We start from the raw sequence: 16,800 nt of genomic DNA, 5'->3' as shown, positions 1-16,800 counted from the left end.
ACAAAGTTAGGTAGGATTATAAATGGTGTAGATGCTAGCATAACATTGCAAAGGGATATTATTAGACTTGAGTTAATGGACAAAACTTGCAGATAGAGTTCACTGTAAGTGAGTGAACCAAAAAAGAATAAAATGGGGTATTTTCTAAATGGTATGATGTTAAATGCAGTGGATGTGCAAAAAGACTCGAGGGTTCATGCACATATACCTTAAAAATGTCATGAGCAGATGGAGAAAATAATAAAGAAGGCTAGTGGAATTTTGGCCGAGGGATAGATGGAGATAGAGTCTGGAGAAAGAGAGGAAAAAGAGGTTAGGCAGGAAAAGGCATTGTTGATTGCCAGTTAGGGAAGAAGAGAAGCTGATAATGGGGGGTGTGTGTAAGTGAAAATGGGTTGGCTGTGCTGAAAGGAACCTATGTCGTGACAGGACCTGGAATTGTGGTAGGGGGTATTCAACTTGGAAGGTATTCATGCTGTTAGTTTATTAAACTTGATATTGAGTCCTGAAGGTTGTAATGTCTGATTTGGATGCGAGCATAAGAGGTACAGTTAGTAAGTTTGCAGATGATACCAAAATTGGAGGTGTAGTGGACAGCGAAGAGGGTTACCTCAGATTACAATAGGATTTGGACCAGGTGGGCCAATGGGCTGAGAAGTGGCAGATGGAGTTTAATTCAGATAAATGCGAGGTGCTGCATTTTGGGAAAGCAAATGTTAGCAGGATTTATACACTTAATGGTAAGGTCCTGGGGAGTATTGCTGAACAAAGAGACCTTGGCATACAGGTTCATAGCTCCTTGAAAGTGGAGTCGCAGGTAGATAAGATAGTGAAGAAGGCGTTTGGTATGCTTTCCTTTATTGGTCAGAGTATTGAGTACAGGAGTTGGGAGGTCATGTTGCAGCTGTACAGGTTATTGGTTAGGCCACTGTTGGAATATTGCGTGCAATTCTAGTCTCCTTCCTATCAGAAAGATGTTGTGAAACTTGGAAGGGTTCAGAAAAGATTTACAAGGATGTTGCCAGGGTTGGAGGATCTGAGCTACAGGGAAAGGCTGAACAGGCTGGGGCTGTTTTCCCTGGAGCGTCAGAGGTTGATGGGTGACCTTATAGAGGTTTACAAAATTGAGGGGCGGTGATAGGATAACTAGGCAAAGCCTTTTCCCTGGAGTTGGGGAGTCCAGAACTAGAGGGCATAGGTTTAGGGTGAGAGGGGAAAGATATAAAAGAGACCTAAGGGGCAACTTTTCCAAGCAGATGGTGGTACGTGTATGGAAGGAGGTGCCAAGAGGAAGTGGTGGAGGCTGGTAAAATCGCAATATTTAAGAGGCATTTGGATGGGTATATGAATAGGAAGGGTTTGGAGGGATATGGGCCGGGTGCTGGCAGGTGGGACTAGATTGGATTGGGATATCTGATTGGCATGGACAGGTTGGACTGAAGGGTCTGTTTCCATGCTGTACATCTCTATGACTCTAAATGCAGGATGTGTTCCTCCAGCTTGTGTTGAGCGTCACTGGAGCGCAGCAGCAGGCTCAAGACAGACAAGTTGGCATGGGAACACGATGGTGTGTTGAAGTGTCAGGCGACTGGCTCAGGGTAACTTTTACAGACCGAACGCAAGTGTTTGGTGAAGTGGTCACCTGGTTTTGTCTCTCCGTGGAAACCACATTACAAATAGTGAATCGAACAGACTAAATTGAGTGAAGTATAGGTAAATCACTGCTTCACCCAGAAGATTAGTGTGAAGAGGGTGGAGGTAGATGGGCAAATGTTACTCCTTCTGCGATTTTGTTTGAGAAGGTGCTGTGGAGTATTGGGAAGTTTTGAGAGGATTGGACCAGGATGTCTGTGTGAACAGCCCTGCTGAACTCTGACAAGGCCGGGCGACATATGTGTCTGTTGAGTTTGCTGGGGGCGAGGTGGTCGGGCTGGGAATAAAGGGGCTTTGGAAGGAAACAAAGAGAAGGCGTTCAAAAATGGAGAGGGAGGGTCTACATGGGGAAGGTAGGGAAGTGAGAGTGTGCAACAGTTTTAAACTTTTCAAAGGAATGGTCATCTAACTGGGGACAGGAATGCTGAGGTAATAAAAGATGGGTAGAAAAAACATAAAGAAGATGTAAGGAAGTCACAGCTAGGTTGACTGGGCAAAATCTGGTAGATGGAGTATAATGTAGGAAAATATGAAGTTCACTTTGTCAGGAAAAATTGAAAATAACAATATTACTTCAACCGAAATCGGTTGCAGAATTCTGAGGTGCAGGGGATTAAGATATTCAGGTGAATGAGTTACAAATGTTAGCATGCAGGTACAGCATATAATGAAGAAGGCTAATGAAATACTGTTCCTTATTAAGTGCAGAATGGAACCACTCTTTTGGTGCAGAGGTAGAGTCTGTACCCCTGGACCTAGGTTCAAGTTCCATCTGTTTTAGAGGTGTGTAATAACATCTCTGAACACATTGATTAGAAAAATGGGTTAAATAAAGGATGTTATGATTCACTTGAATGGGACTTTGGTGAGACTACATCTCAAACATTTTGTAGTTTTGGTCTCCTTATTAAAGGAAGAATGTAATAGTGTTGGAGGCAGATTCAAGGAGGTTGTACCAGACTGAAACCTGGCATGAATGTGTTGCCTCCTGTGGCTAGTTTGGACAGGCTGGACTTGTTTCCACTGGAATTTAGAGTGAGGGGTGACTTGATTGTCAAGACTGTTTGGAATCTTTTATGCTGCAACATTGATGTAGAAATGATGTTTCCTCTTAGGGACACTGTTTAAAAATTGATGTAATTTTTTTTAAGGACAGAGAGAGGGAATAATATTTTGAGGTGTGTGAGAGACTTTGAAACTCTGACTCGGAAGGTTATGGAGGTGGAGTTACTGAATGTTAAGGTGGAGATGGATTCTTGTTGGCCAAACAAATTGGGATTATTGGAGATGGATAGGAATGTAGAATTTGAAGCAAACCGGATCAGTCAAGGTGATATTGGATGACAGAGCAGGTTCAAGGAACCGAATGGTCTACTTTTTTTTCGTATTGTTTGTGGTTGTGGAGATTCCAGATGAAAAGATGCAGGAACAGCTATTTTGGAGCAAATGTAGAGGATGCCATTTTAAATGCAGTGACTGTATTAAAGACAAACCTCCAACAGTTTGGCCATGACATCCCTAGCTGCATAAAACAGTGGAGCCATCGAAAATTGACAATGCAGAGGCCATTCAGGTCATTATGTTTTCACCAGATGAATAAACTAGTCACCCATTCTAATCCAATTTCCAGTACCTAGTCTGTAGATTTGAAGGTTACAGCACTTCAGAAGCAGATCCAGATCCAATACATCCTTTCATTTGTATTCACTAGTTTACTCAGTGAAGGCGAGTATCCCATATACCTCCCTTCCCACCTTAGTTACCTATCCTGACACCTTCAGGGAGCTGAGGACATGCAGTCTAAGTTGTCTCACCTATTCTATTTTGAATGCTTTGAGGGTTTCTACCTTGACCAATCAAACTGGGTGACAATTTCTTGATGATTCTAATGTACTTTTTTTTTTGTTCTTTCAATCAATCAATCATCTTAAATTTGTGACCCTTGAAAACTGGCTTCTCTTCTGGAGATAGATGCATGTCCACTCTATCCCAAGCCACCCGTTATTTTGTATGTCTTAATTGAGTCACTCCTTAGTCTTCCTGTTAGAAAGAAAAACATTATAGCCCATCCAGTATTTCAGAATAGCTGTAATTAAACCTGGCAACATTATTGTAAATCTCCTGTATTGTTTCTAAATTGTCATTTCCGTTATACACTATACACACCACCAACTGTAGCCTGACAAGTGTCTTGTATCGTTCCAGCATCACATCCCTGCGCGTGTTCAGTACTTTACCCAGTGAAGGAAATATGTAGAAAGTGAGGACTGCAGATGCTGAAGATCAGAGTTGAGAGTGTGGCACTGGAAAAGCACAGCAGGTCAGGCAGCATCCAAAGGGTGGGAGAATAGACGTTTTGGGCCTATGCCATTCCTGATGGGCTTATGCCTGAAACGTCGATTCTCCTGCTTCTCGGATGCTGCCTGACTTGCTGTGCTTTTAAAGTACTCCATATGTCGTCTTTACTATCTTATCTATCTGTCCTGCTACCCCCAGGGGCCTGAGGATGTGCAGTCCAAGTTGTCTCACATCTGCTCCCCCTTTCAACATCATCCCTATATATTTTAGGTCGCAGTTTAAACTCTAGTTTCGATGTAGATTTGTTCATTTGAGACTATAATGAAGCAACAGTCAAGGTAACTCAGGAAATTTTAAAGTTGTAACATTTGTCAAAGCAAGGCAGCAATTTTTAAGTGCTTCATACAGCTCTTGCTCTACAAACTGACACCGTAAACACTATGTCTCTGGTCTTTCTCCAACATCTCTAGGGTCCTTTGCATCTGACTAGACAGCAGGCTTTACAAACTTCAATCTCAAACTTGTTACATGTTTTGGTAATTGAAAGCAGGTCCTTATTAACTCTTTCCAAGCCATTACCCAGAGCAAGATAAATGTCATTATAACATTCCAGGTTAACAGCCCCAGTGAGGGAACTTGTATTCTGTGATTTGCACCTGGCTGATCTCTGTCCAGTCACCAGATCATTGTATAATGTTGTCCTTGATTGTTTAGAATAGTGACTTGCATGTGGCCATTTCCTTGAGATTGATAGTCTGAGTTCATTCTGTTTTTGTTTAGTTGGTAAGAGTCCTTCGTTAAATCAATCATCTTATTGTGAATTTTCATGTTTAAGAGGTCATCTTCAATGTGATGGTTTCTCTTTCTGTTGAGAATGTCTCTAATAAGTTTCTTCATTTTTAAGACTGGCTACAATGGAAAAGTTGTTTATAAACTTAAAACAATATGTAACTAACAGAAATGATCACAGGTTATTAATATAAAAATTACCAAGTGGGTAGTATTTAAGTTAGTGTGTAGAATATGCTTCCATTATGAAGTGTGTAAATGGTGAGGAAGTGTGATATCCTTGCACATTCAGTCAGTGCATAGTCTTGAGTGATTAAAAGTCTGAAGTACTATTTAGTTACTCACTTAAACATAATATTTAAAAAGTCTAATACAGAGATTATATTTAGCCAGATTGTTGCTTTTCTGAAACACTACATCAGCGTTTTTAATTTATGAAGTACAGTCGCTGTATTTTTTTTCCCAATCCCTCCCTTCCTATAATAAATCCCTCCTAGCTTTTCTTTATTGATTAAAACCATGGTTTTGAAAAGCATTTAACAAGTTGGGAGGATGTAAGCTCAATCAACCATGAAGGTTAAAAATTGCGCACAGTTGTGTGAAATCCCATGGTACATTATTAGGTTAATCAATGAATGTACTGTGATTAAAGTAAACTAAGCTAACGATGAAATAGAATCTCACTTTTAATCCTACATCCTGTTTATTGTATAGTCCCTTGCATTGTTTGTCTGACCCAAGTGCATTACTTTGTACTTCTCCTGATTTGAATTCCATTAGCCATGTTTCCATCCACCCAACCAAACCATTCATATCATCCTGTTGTCAACATTTACTATTGACTTTTCACTATAAACTACACTGCTAATGTTTGTCCTCTACAAACTTCCCAATCATATTTCCTCCATTAAAGTTTAAATCATTAATGTATGCCAAAGGCAGGAAGGACCCCAACCCAGAGTTCTCTGGAACACTATTAGAAGCTGCTTTCCATTTGCAAGAACACCTGCCAGTTTTCAGTCACTGAGCTAATTTTGCTTACCACATTCCCCTGTGTCCTAGTGGCTTTAATTTTCCTGACCAGTCTACTATGTGGGATATCATTAAATGCTTAGTAAAAACGTGTAGACCACATCTGCTGTCCTGTCCTGATCAATCCTCCTTGTTAATTCCTCAAAATATTCAATCAAATTAGTAAGACATGTCCTTACCTTAACAAACCATGCTGACTATCCCTGATTAATCCATAACAATAATAAGTAACAGTTCATTGCATTTCTCCATATCAATTCTCGTAATTTGCACTGCAAAGGTCAGACTGCTCCACCTATAATTATTTGGCTTATTCCTTGCACTCTCTTGAGTAATTTTCTAGCATTCACAGACCTCTAGTGTGCTGGTACAATGCCTGTATCTAACGAGAATTGGAAGGTGATCTTCAGAGCATATATTATTTCTCCCCTGGCTTTCTTTAACAGACTAGGATAAAATTTTATTTTTTTTTTATTCATTCATGGAATAAGGGTATTGTAGCCTAAGCCTATTGCCCTGCACTCATTACCGAGAAGACGAAGAGTCTGAAGTCACGTGTTGGCTAGACCTGGTAAGGGTGGCAGATTTCTTTCCCTAAAGGACATTAATGAACTAGAGGGTTTTTTTAAAAAGCGATTGTTACATAGTTACCATTAGGCCAGCTGCTTCCAGAGTTTTACTGAATTCAGATTTCGCTGTCTGCCGTGCTGGGCTTTATCTGGATCCAGATCACCAGCCCAGTGACATTACTAATCCACCAATGCATTACCGTTTTTACAATTCTTTTGGTCCTGGCAATTTACTGACCTTCAAGCTTGTTTTCTTTGGAACAGAGGAGGTTGAGGAGAAAATTAATCCATGAGAATAAAATCATAAGGGGCATATAGTAGAGTGGATCAGAAAAGAGGACAGTGAAATTGCGATGAGTCAAACCCTGACATTTTTGCTTGCGTTAAAGTTGTTAATCATTTGGTGGAATAGCAAATCTCATGCCTGTAATAGTCAAAGATTCAGGACTGATATCTCCATATTAGCCAAACCTAACTTTTCAGTATGACTGCAACAATAATAAGCAGATTTTGACTACAGGAGGGTGAATTCATAAAGTGCTGGGAAAGCCATCATATGATATTGTGATCTCATTGTGAAAGCCTGTCAGTATGGCTAATTCTAAGAGAAAGCTACAAGATTGCCAACCACGAATGGCGCAAATAGATGCTGCCACTTGTAGTTGGAAAATCCAAGAAACATTGCCTTGTGAATGTCATGACAGTAATCACTGAAGAGTCTAATGAATACTGTCTACCTGCCTGTTTCCTAAGCCAATGTTATAAAGACCACAGAGTTTCTTCAGGATTTCACATTGCACATTGAAAACTCTTGACATATGTTTAGATATTGAAAACTTAGTGGACTGAATCATGCTTGCATGGAAACAGCATCCTAAGCAGAAAACTATTGCAGGATATTCTCTGATCAAATTTTCCACATGCTTCAATGTGTAGTTCTAGCCTTTTACCAGGTAAGACCATTGTTGGTGTGAACAAATTGAAGAAAGACATTTTCAGATTTACTTCCTTAATGATTTTTTTTGATATTGGCCTTGTGTGTAGACATAACCTGTTACACAAACACGTTTACGTGGGATTAGGACCTCTTCGGATATCATGGCAATCTACTTGGTGTTCCGAGATTCAATGCATTGGGATTTACTGTATTTCCTTTAGACGAGATGAATGATAAAGGGGCATTACTGAAAGTATTTGAGGTTGAACAGTAATCTTTTCACATGGAGAGTGTTGGGGCTTGGAGCACACCACCAAGTGTTGTTTCTTCTCCAATTTTTAAAAAAAAGGTTTCAATATGCTGTTGTAATATACAGTAGGCTGACCAATAGCTGGAAAGTGAGATTAGACTGGATAATTTTTTGTGGCTGGCACAGACATCTTGGGCCTTATTTTAACTTTTATGGGTGCGTTTCTCAAAGCAAATTAATATGATTCACTAGCTCTTCCAGAGATTTATTTTCTTATCTCTGTGGAGATAATGTCTGAAAACCTTATGGAAACATGTAATTGTGCTAGTTTGCAAATATGAAAAACTGGAATTGAGATTTTTGACGACTTGAAAGTGACAGCTAAATTAAGGTAATTTATTTGTGCAATACATTCATCCAGTTTCCAATATCCAATGACTAAGAACTCCAGTCAACATTTGTTATATGGAAATAATTTATTTGAACTCATCAGTTTCTTTTTGCATCATCTTGTAGGTGGCCTTATGTATTTAAATGAAGCTACGCTCCTGAACAATATCCGCGTGCGCTATAGCAAAGACAAAATATATGTGAGTAAACTAATTGAGACTCCATAATGTTCTGCAAGTGATATGCATTCAGCAATGTGTACCACACAATAGGATGTTATGACAGATGAAATTGCAGACACTTCTGTAGAAATTGAATTAGGATGTATGAATTTTTGAGCTTGTACTGTCAGTCAGTTGGATTGTGGCAGATTTATATCTTGACTCGGTGTTCTTGTGTTTGTTCCATATCTCTTGATATATTTCATTGACAAAAGTCTGAGATATCTCGGTCTTGAAAGTCTCATTGACTCAGCAACCACAGCCAGTGGCGGAGATGAGGTGAGAGGAAACTGAGTTCCAGATCTTTCTACACTTGATATGTATTTATAAACACTATTAGTTTTAATACACTGTCTTGCCAGCTTTGACCATGGTTATTTGGTTGCACTACCAATAAATGGGGTCGAGAGTGTCATGCTGGAAAAGCACAGTAGGTCAGGTAGCATCCGAGGAACAAGAAAATCGATGTTTCGGGCAAAAGCCCTTCGTCACCAACAAATGGGTCAAAGGAGAGAGAACATTAACAACAAGCTTGAGCAATTACCCTTTTGGGGAGTTTTTTCTTCAAATGTACATTTCTTTTTCCCACAAATTCTGTTAGGTTTTTAAATTCATTTATGGGATGTAGACATTGCTAACCAGACCAGCTTTTATTGTCTATGTCTAATTGCCTAGAAGGCAATGAAGAGTCAACAACATTGCTGTGGTCTGGAGTCATATGTGGACCAGACCAGGTATAGATGGCAAATTTACTTCCGCAAAGGACATTAGTGAACCAGATGTGTTTTTAATAGCAGTAGACAGTGTCTACATGGTCATCATTAATCCAGCTTTCTGTCCCAGAGTTTTTGTATTGAATTGAAATTTCACCATCTGCCATGGTATTTACAGAGTTAAGAGATAACGAGGGAAATTATAGGTTCTATTCAGGGCCACAGTGGTAATTTGTGTGGAGCCAGGAGGTTTGGGTAGATTTCTAAATGAATACTTGTGTTCCTTAGTGAAAGGGATGATCTGCGTATAGGGTGACACAATGGTTCAGCAGTTAGCACTGCTGCCTCTCAGTGCCAGGGACCCGGGTTTAATTCCCACCTTGGGCGGTTGTCTGTGTGGAGTTTGCACATTCCCCCCCCGCCCCCCCCCCGTGTCTATGTGGGTCTCCTCCAGATGCTCTGGTTTTCTCCCACAGTCCAAAGATGTGCAGGTTAGGTGAATTGGTCATGCTAAATTGCCCATAGTGTTCAGGGATGTGTGGGTTAGGTGTATTATTTGGGGGAAATGTAGGGTAGGGGAATGGAACTGGGTGGAATACTCTTCGGAAGGTCGGTGTGAACTTATTTATTTGGGGTGGCGCGGTGGCTCAATGGTTAGCCCTGCTGCCTCAGTGCCAGGGACCCGGATTCAATTCCCACCTTGGGCAACTGTCTATGTAGAGTTTGCACATTCTCCCCGTGGTTTTCCTCCAGGTGCTCCGGTTTCCTCCCACAGTCCAAAGATGTGCAGGTCAGGTGAATTGTCCATGTTAAATCGTCCATAGTGTTAGGCGCATTAGTTAGAGGGAAATGGGTCTGGGTGGGTTACTCTTCGAAGGGTCGGTGTGGACTTGTTGGGCTGAAAGGCCTGTTTCCACACTGTGGGGAATCTAATCAAACTGAATAAGGGAGAAGGTGTGTGATATAATTAAAGAAATTAGCATAGACAGAGTGATCCAGCAGGCTTAACAGAAAATAAATCTCAAAAGCTCTAGGGAAGAGTCACTAGGTCTGAAACATTAACTTTGATTTCTCTCCACAGATACTGCATACCTGCTGAGCTTTTCCAGCAATTTCCATTTTTGTCATAAATCTCTAGGGGCTGGTTTAATGCATCCCAAATAGTTGAGTAAGGCAAGGGGGAAATAGCAGGGGCACTTACAAAAATTTTCAATTCCTCTCTGGCCACAGGAGAGATGCCAGGCGACTGAAGGACAGCCAATGTGGTATCATTATTCAAGAAGGGAGTAAGGGATAAACTGGAAAAATGCAGGCCAGTCAGTCTGACATGGGTGATGAGGGAACTATTGGAAGTGATTTTGAGGGATAGAATTAATCTGCATTTGGAGAAGCAAGGATTAATCAAGAATAGTCAGCATGTTTTTGTTAAGGGGAGGTCTTGTCTCATCAACTTGATGGCATTTTTCAAAGAGGTGACCAGTAGTGTAGATGAGGACAATGATTTTGATGTAGACTACACGGACTTCAGTAAGGCTGTTGATATGATTGCACGTGGGAGACTAATAGCAATGGTAAGAACCCATGGGATCCAAGAAAAATTGGCAAATTGCATCCACAGTTGGATTGCTGGCGGGGAATACAGTGTGATGGTTGGGGAGTGTTTTTCCAACTGGGAGTCTGCCCAGTGGGGTCCCACAGGGGTCAGTGTCGGGTTCTTACTATTTATGTATTTAAATGATTTAGCCTTGAAATTAGGTAGTTGATCAGTAAGTTTGCAGACGACGAGAATAGACAGGCTGATCAGTGGCAAATGGAATTATTGTCTGTGTTTTGGACACTTTGATCAGTTTCTAAGTAAACTCATTTTACTTAAATACTTGAACAAATGGATCAGAGACAACTTGCAATTAATCATTTACAAAATGAGCTGAAGACATGAAAGGGGCCATATGGCTGAATATTATATAAAACCCTGCTCTTTGGCAATAAAATTCCTGTTTCTTGCATTTAGTTACTCTGCCAATCGCAGTGTTAAGTCCTTTGTTGCAATCCTGATCTATACACCAGCAGACTAGGACCAGTTACTGCGCATTCAGTTAAACTTGGCCAAGCTGTGTAGTCTTACACATAGCTGTCTTCCCACTCCAGGTGGTCAGAGCTCCACTGCTGAACCAGGTAGTTAAAGAGAGAGCTCAAAAGAGCCAGGAAGAGACATGAGAAGTTGTTGGCGGATAAGATCAGGGTAAATCCTAAGGCTTTCTATAGATATTTTAAGGAATAAAAGAATGACGAGAGTAAGATTAGGACTAATCAAGGATAGTAGTGGGAAGTTGTGTGTGGAGTCAGAGGAGATAGGGGAAGCACTAAATGAATATTTTTCGACCGTATTCACTGTAGAAAACGACAATGTTGTTGAAGAGAATACTGACATACAGGCTACTAGACTGGGTGGGATTGAGGTTCACAAGGAAGCGGTATTAGAAATTCTGTAGAGTGTGAAAATAGATAAGTCCCCTGGGCCGGATGGAATTTATCCTAGAATCCTCTGGGAAGCCAGGGAGGGGAAAGTCGAGCCTTTGACATTGATCTTTAATTTGTCATTGTTGACAGGAATAGCGCCAGAGACTGGAGGATAGCAAATATGGTTCCCCTGTTCAAGAAGGGGAGTAGAGACAACCTGGTAATTATAGACCAGTAAGCCTGCCTTCAGTTGTTGGTAAAGTGTTGGAAAAGGTTATAAGAGATAGGATTTATAATCATCTAGAAAAGAATAATTTGATTAGGGATAGCCAGCATGGTTTTGTGAAGGGTAGGTCATGCCTCTCAAACCTTATTGAGTTCTTTGAGAAGGTAACCAAAGAGGTAGATGAGAGTAAACCGGTTAATGTGGTGTATATGGATTTCAGCAAGGTGTTCGATAAGGTTCCCCACAGTAGCTATTGTACAAAATGCGGAGGAATGGGATTGTGGGTGATATAGCAGTTTGGATCAGTAATTGGCTTGCTGAAAGAAGACAGAGGGTGGTGGTTGATGGGAAATGTTCATCCTGGAGTCCAGTTATCAATGGTGTCCTGCAAGGGTCGGTATTGGGTCCCACTGCTGTTCGTCATTTTTATATATGGCCTGGATGAGGGCGTAGAAGGATGGGTTAGTAAATTTACAGACAAGCTAAGGTCGGTGGAGTTGTGGATAGTGATGAAGGATGTTGTAGGTTACAGAGAGACATAGATAAGCTGCAGAGCTGGGCTGAGAGGTGGCAAATGGAGTTTTAATGCGGACAAGTGTGAGGTGATTCACTTTGGCCGGAGTAACTGGAATGCAGAGTACTGGGCTAATGGAAAAATTCTAGGTAGTGTAGATAAGCAGAGAGATCTTGGTGTCCAGGTACACAGATCCTTGAAAGTTGCCACCCAAGTTGACAGGTTTGTCCAGAAGGCATACAGTGTTTTAGCTTTTATTAATAGAGGGATCGAGTTCCGGAACCGTGAGATTATGCTGCAGCTGTACAAAACTCTGGTGCGGCTGCACTTGGAGTATTGTGTACAGTTCTGGTTACCACATTATAAGAAGGATGTGGAAGCTTTGGAAAGGGTGCAGAGGACATTTACTAGGATGTTGCCTGGTATGGAGGGAAGGTCTTGCGAGGAAAGGCTGAGGGACTTGAGGCTGTTTTCATTGGGGAGAAGAAGGTTGAGAGGTGACTTAATAGAGACCATATAAGATAGGGTGGACAGGGAGAGCCTTTTTCCAAAAATGGAGACGGCTAGCATGAGGGGGCATAGCTTTAAATTGAGGGGCGATAGTTATAGGACAGATGTCAGAGGTAGTTTCTTTACTTAGAGTAGTAAGGGTATGGAATGCTTTGCCTGCAATGGTAGTAGATTCGCGAACTTTAACTGCATTTAAGTCATCATTGGACAAGCATATGGACGTACATGGAATAGTGTAGGTTAGATGGACTTCAGATTGGTATGACTGGTCAGCGCAACATCGAGGGCCGAAGGGCCTGTACTGCGCTGTAATGCTCTATGTTCTAAGTCTTCGCCAAGGGAATAGCACCTAGGTGTCCATTCTTATGCATCCTTTCTGCATTCTTCCAGAATATTTTCCGGCCATCAGCCAATTAATCTTCCAGGTCAAAATCAGTGTCCAATGGGTTCCTGATGTCATGTATGGAAGATGCTGGGCTACTGTGTTCATCCTTAAGTGTATCAAGTGCATGTCACCTCTTATACATGATCATGATAGGAATCTGGGACTCCATTGAGTCTGCTTGTTGTACTTCAGCCTTTCCACAATCAGCTTTGTTTTCCAGAGCTTGTGCTTGCCTGCCTCTGACTTCTGTGGATGCTTTGTACTTGACCTTAACTGAAAATCCCATCAGGTTTCGGGCCTACCCACTCAGGCCCTGTGTTATCCAACCACAGTCCCTCATGTTGATCCAAATGAGCATCAGCAAAATACATTCAAACAGCTCTGAGCTTGATTTCCAGCAGGCAACAGCTGGCTCCCAGACTGATGGCCTCAACTATATAAAACTATAAATTATACAACAATTGAAAATACAAAAATAAATACTAACAAGTAAATCCAAAAAAGAACAACCGGGTGTTGGTGAACTCAGTATCTGTATGATCAGAAAGTACAGATTGGCACATAGTTGGTTCATGTTTTAAGTAGCCTTCTGTGTCTGTGAGCAGACTCCTCTGTTCTCGCTTGCTCAACATAGTTTTGATATTCAACTCTTGGAAAGTTCTTTTTTATTTGTTGTTGGAGGATTCTCACCAAACGCCATTGAGTTCCATGCTTACGTAACAATAGTTTGAGCTGTCAATTACTCCTTTTTGTACACTTCCCGCTAGTTGTTACACCCAAACAAGACAGTTTTGTGGGGTGTGCCCACAGAATGTTGCCCTTCCTGTGTCCAGTGGAGCAAACCACATGCATCCTGGGTAACCGAGCACTTATAAAGGGTGGATAGTGATTAGCAGGCATCATTGCTACGATGCCCCTTGCATGTGCATGTATTCGAAGAGAAAAAGATCAAAATGGCACCTGTTACTGTCATTATTCAATATCTGATGCTCCCAGGTACCCTCCCTTCCCAAATTCACTTCTGTGGCTAATTGTTGATTTTTTTTTGTTGTTATGAATCCAGGTCTGAACTTAACCTAAATTCTGAAGTCTGAGCACACCTGTAGGTCATGCACTGGCTTTCTAGAGTATTGTCAGATTGTGAAAGTGGACCACCTGGAAGAAAAAGTTGTTATGGAGGTTCACGGGCAGGGATTTTTTTTTTTATTTTGGCCTGTCTCTACCAGTTATCCCACCATGAAATGGTATGCTGAGGGTGATATTGGCAGCCTGTCGCCTATCTTGGCGACTGGTGGTTAGTGTGTTCATTGGGATGGAAGGCACTCCATGATTGTCTGAGGTTTGGGACCTCTGGGGAGGGGAAGTGCAACTGGGTGTGCTGAGGATACTGAAGCTGTTAGGGGTCCCCATCTCCGATGGTTCTCAGCATCCCAATAGATTTCCTCCTCTCTGTCCCAGTCTCTCTTGTGGTTCTGCTCTTTTGGCTCTGTAGATGCCCATTATCCCTTTTTGAACTTTTAATATCAATCTCCTGTTAGCATTTCAAGTGATCTATAGTATGAGTTTTACTCGATCATTTTACTTGCATAGAGTTGTGACTGCCACCTGCAAATCACTACATTTCTCGCTAGCTCAGTCATGTCGTTTTGGGCTGAGTCATGATCCCTGATCTCTCACTGTTCCCCTTGATAGGTCTTTTCTCCCTGGGCATGAAACTGCCCCATGTCCTGCACATTCACTTGGTTCCTCTGTTAGAGCTCTTGAATTTTGACTGGCATTTGTTTCTGTTTTTTTACACTCCTTAGCTCTTCTTTAAGATTTATATTCTAACTTGCCTGGATTTTGCTTGTTCCATATGACTGGCTATTGCTGTCGCCTCACTTAATTTGGGGGTATGCACACCTAGCTTTATGTGCCCCTTCCCAACAATTGCCCTCCGATACCAGACCCAAAACTAACTTAGTGCAAAATTCTGCCCACTTGGCCACTTCCTATTCAGACATTTTCTTAAAGTTTCTTCTCACTCTGAACAGTATACCATTGTTCTGCTCTCCTCATGATCACAGAATTCCATTACGATACATGCAAGATGATGCACTTGGGCAGGACAGACAAGGCAAGGTAATACATGATGATGGTGTGACCATAAAAACATATGGTAGACTTAACTCTATTAGTTGAGGCACAGATGGTGGTGGTGGAGTAGTAGCATCTAGACTCTGCAGCCCAGGGCTCATCCATTCCATCTGCTTTTTGTTTTTCTCCTCCTTTTGTTGTTCCTTTTTTTTAAGTTTGTTTTGTTTTGGGGATAAAAAGTCCTTAACCTGGAGTGGTGGGGACATTATTAGAGTGGCTGTGGACTGGAGCGGAGCATGCTCCAGGCCCAAGCGGAATAGGATGGCCAGCGTGCCCAGAGTAGGGACTGGGGACCGATGTGGACGTCAGCAGCTTGCGAATCTGGTCAGACCACTGCACTGATCTATTGCAGGCCCTTTATAGAAAGGCTGTAATATTTATCTTTTCAATTTTATTTCTTTCTTTGCAAACTTCTACTATGAATAACTGTTTGGTTATGTAATTTTTTTCCCCTTTATTTCTCTGCTTTATGTTTAAGATTTGTCCCTAAGATGGCACTGTGTGGGACAACATTGTGAATGTTTCACTGTACTTCTGTACATGAGTGCACCTGACAATAAATCCAATTCTTAATGCTGTAGAGTTTAAGTGCAGGGAGGTAATGCTGGAACTGTGTAGCAAGGTTGGTTAGGCCATAGCTAGGGTAATGTGTGCAGTTCTGGAATCTACTGGAGGGTGCAGAGGAGATTTATCAGGCGTTGCTTGGGCTGAAGAGGGTGCAGAGGAGATTTACCAGAATGTTGCTTGGGCTGGAGAGTGTCAGTTAAGAGAGATTTGGACAGACTGGGGTTGTTTTCCTCAGAGCGGAGGAGATTGAGAGGGGACATGATTGAGATTTATAGAATTATGAGGGACATAAGGTAGATAGGAAGCAAGTTTTCCCCTTGACGAAGGGATCATTGACCAGGGGGTGTAAATTTAAGGAGGTTTAGAGAAGATGGTATGAGGAGAAACCATTTCATCCAGAAGGTGGTGGGTATCTAGAACTCACTGCCTGTAAGGGTGGTGGAGGCAGAAACACTCAGAACATTTAGGAGATGTTTAGTTGTACACTTACAATAGCCAGGCGTACAAGGTTATGGGCCAACTGCTGGGAAATAAAAGTTGAATGGTTAGATGATATTTTCTTACCAGCATAGATGTGATGGGCCAAAGGGCCTTTTTGTGTGCAGTAGGTCTCGATGACTCTGATAAAGATTTGTGTCTGAACCTTTTTTTAAAATTAACTAATTTCCATTTTCTTCGAAAGTCTAAGCCCTCTTCTAGTCTGTCAAATTTGGAATTAGAAATACTTTATCTGTGGCACCTCTTATTACCTCCTAATAGTTCATTACTCCCACACTTTAGAACTGATTTCCTTGAAATATGTCGAAGTTGCTTCTTAGAAACTGGACCATGCTAGCAGCTCTTTAAAAAACACAGCACCAGATGAATGCAAAAACAGTCATACACTCTGAAGTTCAAGCGGATCCATGGTGTTAGAGGCAACATGTTGGCATGGATAGAAGTTTGGCTGTCTGGCAGAAAGCAGAGAGTGGGAATACAAAGTGGCAGCTGGTTACAAGTGGTATTCCACAAGGCTCAGTGTTAGGACCACAACTTTTAACTTTATACACTAATAATCTGGATGAAGGAACTGAGCACATTCTGGCTATGTTTGCAGATGATACAGAGTTGAGTAGAGGAACGGGTAGCATTGAAGAGGCGGGGAGGTTGC

The 16,800-nt window shown here is 41.5% G+C and overlaps 1 protein-coding gene across 5 annotated transcripts in view; it reads left to right on the top strand.

The window, feature by feature from the left end:
• Positions 1 to 16,800, top strand: part of LOC132819818 (unconventional myosin-VI-like) — a 273,784-nt gene that overhangs the window by 123,414 nt on the left and 133,570 nt on the right. For all 5 annotated transcript variants that reach the window (XM_060831639.1, XM_060831642.1, XM_060831641.1 and 2 more), the window contains one exon: positions 8,045 to 8,118. In XM_060831639.1, coding sequence (XP_060687622.1) covers positions 8,045 to 8,118 — 74 coding nt within the window. The remainder of the gene's footprint in view (positions 1 to 8,044; positions 8,119 to 16,800) is intronic.

The sequence above is a fragment of the Hemiscyllium ocellatum genome, chromosome 10 (assembly GCF_020745735.1).
Source record: "Hemiscyllium ocellatum isolate sHemOce1 chromosome 10, sHemOce1.pat.X.cur, whole genome shotgun sequence".
Taxonomy (NCBI): Eukaryota; Metazoa; Chordata; class Chondrichthyes; order Orectolobiformes; family Hemiscylliidae; genus Hemiscyllium; species Hemiscyllium ocellatum.
The sequence above is the reverse complement of the archived record's forward strand: the minus strand, read 5'-3'. Positions and strand labels throughout refer to the sequence as shown.